This window comes from Amphiprion ocellaris, chromosome 1, assembly GCF_022539595.1.
Source record: "Amphiprion ocellaris isolate individual 3 ecotype Okinawa chromosome 1, ASM2253959v1, whole genome shotgun sequence".
In the NCBI taxonomy this organism is placed as follows: domain Eukaryota; kingdom Metazoa; phylum Chordata; class Actinopteri; family Pomacentridae; genus Amphiprion; species Amphiprion ocellaris.
Genome location: NC_072766.1, coordinates 37,424,090 through 37,431,235, shown reverse-complemented (window position 1 = coordinate 37,431,235; position 7,146 = coordinate 37,424,090). Strand labels below are relative to the sequence as shown.

At 38.5% G+C, this 7,146-nt stretch overlaps 1 protein-coding gene across 1 annotated transcript in view; it reads left to right on the top strand.

The window, feature by feature from the left end:
- Positions 1 to 1,967: 1,967 nt before the first annotated feature.
- gch1 (GTP cyclohydrolase 1) overlaps positions 1,968 to 7,146 on the top strand; it is a 29,766-nt gene continuing 24,587 nt past the window's right edge. The window contains exon 1 of the mRNA XM_055011049.1: positions 1,968 to 2,425. Coding sequence (XP_054867024.1) covers positions 2,044 to 2,425 — 382 coding nt within the window. The 5' untranslated portion in view covers positions 1,968 to 2,043. The remainder of the gene's footprint in view (positions 2,426 to 7,146) is intronic.

Here is a 7,146-nt window from a genome sequence, read left to right as displayed (position 1 = left end):
GTTAACAAATCCTATCTCTTGATAGTATTGGACTTTTTGTACCTTTTAGCTCCTATACAGGAGGGTAGAAAAAGTCCAAGCCCATTAATTCCGACTGAAAATGTGACAAAAATGGCTTTCTAATGTAAATCAAACACTCCTCTGCTCACTGTGGTGAATAAACTGTGTTAGGGACTATTTTAAGTGGTGGATTAATACATACCTGATGCTCTGTTGAGCATTTGAGGCATGTTGTATGAGGGATTAAATCAAAAACTCTTCATGGTAGTGATGATGTTTCTGCAGTAATGGAGCTCCGTGGTACAGAGAAATAAGAAATGTCAGGCTCCAAATACACACTTGTTAGTTGGACACATCTGTACGCTGAAAAACGTCTCTTCTGTTGAAAGCACAATTCCTTAATGTAGATGAATACAACATGAGAGGTTAAAAAGTACAACTGTCTCTGTATTGTAGTGCAGTACATAGCAAATGATGCAAACAACCTCAAAACGGTGGTTTCTTAGAGAGCATCACAGGCTCATGTTCAGGGGCCTCAACAATTTTGTTTGAAATAACATTTGTTGATGAAAATGCTGTCAAATTATAACAGACTCGCAAAAAATAATAACGAAGACCTGCAAAATGACTACAAGAGACCCAAAACAGCCACAAAGAAACAAAGTGACTGCAAACAAAAGTAAAACAATAAGTATATGAGACGACTGTAAAGATGCACACAAAAAATCTGATAAAGAAGAGGAAGATGACTACAAAGAGACATGAAACAACTACAATAGAAATGATCACAAACAAATGTGAAACAACTGTAAACACAAAGTAACTACAAAGAGACACAAAAAACTTCTAAAATAGACATGAATCCACTTAGAACCAAATCTCTAATGAAATGTAAATGACAGAGACACAAAATGTCTATAAAGATTAGAAAAATTACTACGACAGATGAAACCAGTACAAATTGACAAGACTGGTCACGAACAGATGTGAAATCACAACAACTGTGAAAACACCAAACAACTAATAAAGACACACAAAACTACTAGAAGAAGACAAAAATATGACAAAGAGACACAAAACAACTTAAGAAACGGCGACAGAGACACAAAATGACCAAGATGAAGAAAATGACTATAATAAGACGTTAAATTACTACAACTGGACACAAACAGATGTGAAACGACCCCATAGATGTACAACAACTGTAAAAACACTTTCAAACGCCACAAAGAGACAGAAAACAACCACAAAGATGAGGAAAATGACAACAAAGAGACTTGAAACAACTACAGCTGGATACAACTGACCCTAAACAGACATAAAATAATCATAGATGTACAACTGTAAGAACATGCCAAGCAGCTACAAAAAGACATAAAGGACTAAAGGAAGACTTAAAATACTACGAACAGACATAAAATGACCACAAAGATGAGGAAAATGACAACAGAGACTTGAAACAACTACAACTAGACATAAATGACCACAAACAGATGTGAAACAACTGTAAAAACACACCAAGAAACCACAAAGACACACAAAACGACCACAAAGACGAGGAAAATGACTAAAAGGAGACAAACTACTACAAATATACACAAATGACCATGTAGAGACTTGTGTGTCTTTACAACTAGACACAACTGAGCACATACAGATGTGAAACAACTGGAAGACTCGTGAAAACCAAACATGAAACAACCACAAAGAGTCACAAACCGACAAAAACGTGACACAAAACGACTTTAAATGTGAACTCTGCAGCTCCTCCTCAGTCTGGGCTCCTCTCTGGGGTCCATCAGCCTCCATCCACGGTACTAGATTACTCTGAAAGTACTCCGTTACTTCCTGCAGCTGCTTCACCTCCACTCACAGGAGGTGTGGCCCCGCCCCCCGGCCCCTCTCAGCCAATAGGATCTCTCCGTGGATTATCCCGCTGTTATAAAGCCGCGGGATGCTGGGGCTGAGCAGCTCCACTTCTCCACGGAGGACACGGAGCATCACTGTGGACCGGCCGAGCAACAAGTGGACGGAACCGGCAGCATGGACCACTCCAAGCACTCTCAGTACCCTTCCGCCGACAAGACGGACTCCGGGGACACCGGCGGCTCGGTGCTCAACGGACACTTTGACGGGATGGTGAAGCGGGCGGCCGGCGGCACCGGACGGAGCTCCGCCCCGCCGGCTCCGGGCGCCGAGTCCGGGTCGCACCGGGCGGCCGCCTCCGTGATGGAGAGCTGGAAGGAGGAGCGGACCCGGAGCGTGGAGGACAACGAGATGAGCCTGCCGTCCCTGGCCGCCGCCTACACCACCATCCTCCGGGGGCTCGGCGAGGACCCGCAGCGGCAGGGGCTCCTGAAGACCCCCTGGAGGGCCGCCACCGCCATGCAGTTCTTCACCAAGGGCTACCAGGAGAAGATCATCGGTGAGTCTAAATCCTCAAAGCCGCTCTCGGGATTTGTCCTGCAGCGGTCAGCAGGTGGCGGCTCTGGAGGGGAAGCAGACTGCCTGTAGACTGAGTGGATGTGCGCAAAACACCTGGTGCACGTTCAGATTCCACTTTAACCCTCGTGTTGACCCGTTTTAAAGTTTGAAAATGTGGAAAAACATGTATATTTTCATAGTGAAACTTTTGAACATTTTTTGTTGGGAAAAAAAGAAATGCTAAAAAAAGTTTCTTTAAGAACATTCCCAAAAAGATTTTTTGTGAATGTTCTTAAAGAAAATATGTTATCACTTTAGATATTTTTAGGATTTTTTTGGAAGATTTTTACTAATTTTTTGAAATAAGCATTTTCTTGCCAAATTTGGGGGATTTTTAAAAAATGAAACTTTTAAGGGAAACTTTTAAGGAATTTTTGGAATTTTCTTCCTGAAGGTTTTGTAATTTTTTCAGAAATTTGGGGAATTTTTTTTGGCAGAATTTTTGGATTTTTTCAGACAAGGAAACAGTATTTTTTTGGTTACCGTTAATGAAGACAACGGGAGGGTTAAAGTGAGTTTAAAGACTCTGAGCCACTCATACTGCAACTCTATACTCAGATTTCTCTCATTTCAGTTATTGCACTTTTTCCTACACTACTTTCAGTTAACACCTATAGTTACATTTATGCATTAATTTTACAAACAAAGCAGGTGATCAGTTTAGAAAAATATAATAATAATGTGCACAGTACTCCATCTGTAATAAAAATATGATGTAAACTGCAAGCATAGAGGGCCTTTAAGTACATTTTTCTGTTAATACTCTACATATATTTGCCTAAAGATGAATACAAATGCAGGATTTTAACCTCTATTTTTCAAATTAAGTGTTTTATTTTGATGTTGTTAGTTTCAGATGCTTGATTTAATCAGTTTTATTAAGTGAAAATGATAGAAGAGTTCCAGGTTTAGCTGCTGCACGACATTATTCATGATAACTGTCTGGTAATTTAATATAAAATCAATTAAAACAGACGATTCTGCTAAACATCTATTAATTATTCCTCCAGATGCAGACAGAGGTTGAGCTGCAGTCCTGTTTTGTCGCTGAAGTCAGTGTTTCTTTCATGATATGAGACTACCTGCAGATTTATAGTTTATTTGAGTGTTTCCATTTTCGGGAGCTGTGTGCGTCTAGTGGAAAAACGGTTTCATTCTTTACTTGAGTAAAAGTAGAAATACTGCAGAATACAAACCAGCAAAGTCCTGCATGTGAATTTTATGTATTGCTATTGGTTTTCAGATATTCCCAGGGGAGAAAATGTACAATTTTTTCTTTGAAAATGAAGTTGAATAAAGGCATAAAGTGTAATAAAACGGGAGTAATCAAGCGCAGTACACTTAATTACTTTTCATCACTGATTATTAGACAGAAATGTTGTTGTTTTTTTGCCACAAATGCAGTTTAATTCTCTTTGAACATCAGTCACATCATGTTTACACTAAAAAGAACACTAAAGCTAACTTAATGCAATTTCAAATTAAAAGCATGCAACACTAGAACCAGTTAATATCCATTAAAACAAGAGTGTAAGAACATATTAGGACTTTAAGCTGTTGAATCTTAATTTTTCTACATTTCTTGCCACGTTTACTTGCTGTAAGCTTCGTGTTTCCACCTGCAAGATGCTTTTCTTGAATGGAAAAGCTCATTATGTCCTGCTTTTATGGCTGCTTGGACACAAGAAGCCACTTAAAGATGCTGTTTTGGGTTTTAGGACATTGTGAAATTCTGTTGACTAAATGGTTACTTGCTCAATTAAATCCCAAAAGAAGATAACTGTTAGTTGCACCCTTAGTTTTATTTATTATTGTGCACATTTGTCCAAATTTAAGGCAGGCATGACCGGTATTTTTGGAACCTTTAGGATCCAACTTGAGTTTTTTAGGGGTTTGAACTATGTGTGATCATGTAACTGTGCAGTTAAATCAGCTCTGAAGGAATCAAAATAGAGAAAAAGATGCTTTTACTGCTGCGATCATGCTTGTGTTGTACTTTTTTGTGATCAAATTGAGCGGATTGAACTCAAAGCAGCAGGTGATATTGACATAAAAGTGACTGTTCAGAGCTGCAGATGTGTCTGTAGGATCGTTCTGATGTGGGATCGAGCTGAACCGGCCGGCCTCCCAGTAAAGATTTGCTGTGTCATGTTCGGTTGTGATGTTTAGTGTCAGATCCACATGTGCCGGCTTCTCCAGGCTCGGAGTGGCTGCAGTTTGGGATCTGCCCCTCTGGAACTCCATCTGGAGGTAGTTTGGCTGTTATGTGGGTCGTTTTGCATGTTGTGAAGCTAAAGGATGGAATGCAGGGGATGAAAAACGTGAGGACTGAGCTGATTCATGCTCTTGATCCTAATTCTGGGTCCTCCTATGTCTCCCTGAAGCTCCTCTGGGCTCTGGATCTGGTGGATGGTGCAGATAATGATGGCTACATGTGTGTTGTTGATGAGGCGGCAGCGGCGGAGCCCCGTCTGCCAGCTGATTGGCTCCTGCAGCTGCCTCCCCTTTGAATTTGTTGGAAAGCAGAGAGCACAAAAAATACATGCAGGTCGAAGGCTGAGGCTGGGATGTTTGTGGAGAGTTACGGCATCCAGGGCTGTTTGATCGGCGTGTTCACGTGTTGGTGCGTGTGCAGGTCACGAGTTCAGCTTTCATCACAACCTGAGCTGCAAATCCTCTTGTTGTTGAACACATGACCAAGACAACTGTAGCGAGGAAAAGTTATGCAGAGATTAAACAGGACTTCTGACCTGTAAGTTACAGCACAACTTGTAATTGATGATCTCAATATTATTCTCATTAACTATAAATCTGTGAATTATTACCTCTATTAACCAAATATATAAATCAAATGCAACTTGAGATATTCAGGAAAAGCAGAAATTTTCACCATAATCTTACAGAAAACAAGAAAAGATGCAAATATTTACATTTGAGGAGCTGAAGGCACTACATTTTGCCCCCTTTTGCTGAAAATATTGCATAAAAGAATGATTACTTATTATTAACAGTATCTACAGAAACAATGAATTACAGAAAAATAGACTTTTTTAGACTTTTTAAAACCCTAATTTAAAGTTGCTTATATCAGTGTTCTTTACAGACCTTTGAATGTATGAAACATCTTAAAATACATTATTTAGATGCTAATATTACAAATGAAAGTGAAAATGTATTCTTTCAACTAAAGTTGTTGTCCATTTGAACTAATTATCTATTTTAGTAAATTTATCTTTAGTAAAACAAATTAGCATGTTATTTATTGTCACAAAACCACATGAAACAACATTGATTTAACTAGTCAGAGGCTACAGCATTAGCAATTACTGCTACTCTCTCAGCTAGTTAGCCTTTAGCATGTCTTGTTTACTTGTAGATTTTTTTTCTCTCTGATGTGATTTAAAATTTAACTTTTGACCTTTTTATGTTACATAAAAATATCAATTACTAAGACCTTTAAGCATCAAAATGTTCTTAAACGTTATCTAACCCACATAAATCACATGAATTTAATTAGAGTCTGAGGCTGCAGAGTTTTTTAAATTAAGTTTCATAAATGTAAAGTCAATTACTAAGATTCTGAAGCATCGAAATGTGCTTCAATGTTTGTTCAGCCACATAAACCACTTGAATTAAAACAGAGTTAGCAGTTACTGCTATTTTGTCAGCTAGGCTAGTTTGCATTTACCGTGACTTGTTTATGTGGAGCTACTTTTTCCCCAATTAGGTTGATGATTTAGATTGTCTTTGGCTTTTTTATTTATGTTTTAACATATTAAAATAAAAATGTGTAGCCAAAGCTTTGTAATTATCCTGTTGTGTACATTATTATTATTATTATTATTATTATTATTACTACTACTACTACTGATAACAGACCTGTAAAATAAGACAATAAATCAGACTTTACCAACCAGTTTCCACAGTTCAAACACAGAACACTCTAACAATGCAGACTCTGTGTTTACAACAGCTATGCTAATTGATGCTAACATGCTATTAGCTAGTACAGTAACCAATGTGTCTGGACGAACAGCTGATCACCATCTGTCACTGCGGTTGCTTAGCAACACCTAAACCTTTTGTAGCCTCCAACCAAAAAGCAGCATCAGGAAGTCCTCAGATTCAATAGTCAGTAAACGTCGTTAAGTAAACGCAAACACAGTTTTCCTGGGATGTAGCAGATCTGAACGCTTTATGAAGGCAGAATATTATGGGATGTAAAACTGGGGAATAAGCGGCTGGTTGTAAACGTTGCTCAAACACAAAGGTTGTGGGTCTATTTAAAGGCAGGGATGTACAGAGGTGACTCATGGGTAAACGCCCTGGGTTACATGTGTTTGTCTTTAAACAGCACACTGCAAAAGACTAGTTTTTATTTATTAATTAACCTCATGCTAAATAAATGGGTCATTCAAGAAATGGAGGACATTTGGGCTTCAAAATTTTTGAAAAATTCACCAACTCTTGCAATTTTCTGCTCCATATTCATCAATAATAGGTAATAAACTATCAAAGCCTTGATTGGCTCAACTTACACATCAATGGTAGCATTTTTATTCCATGTTTTCTGTGTTGTTTGCTAACCCTACTCTAATCACAGTAACAGGGTTGCTAATCCATGCTAATGTGATCTTTTTCTCAGCAGTAGAAGCTAGATAT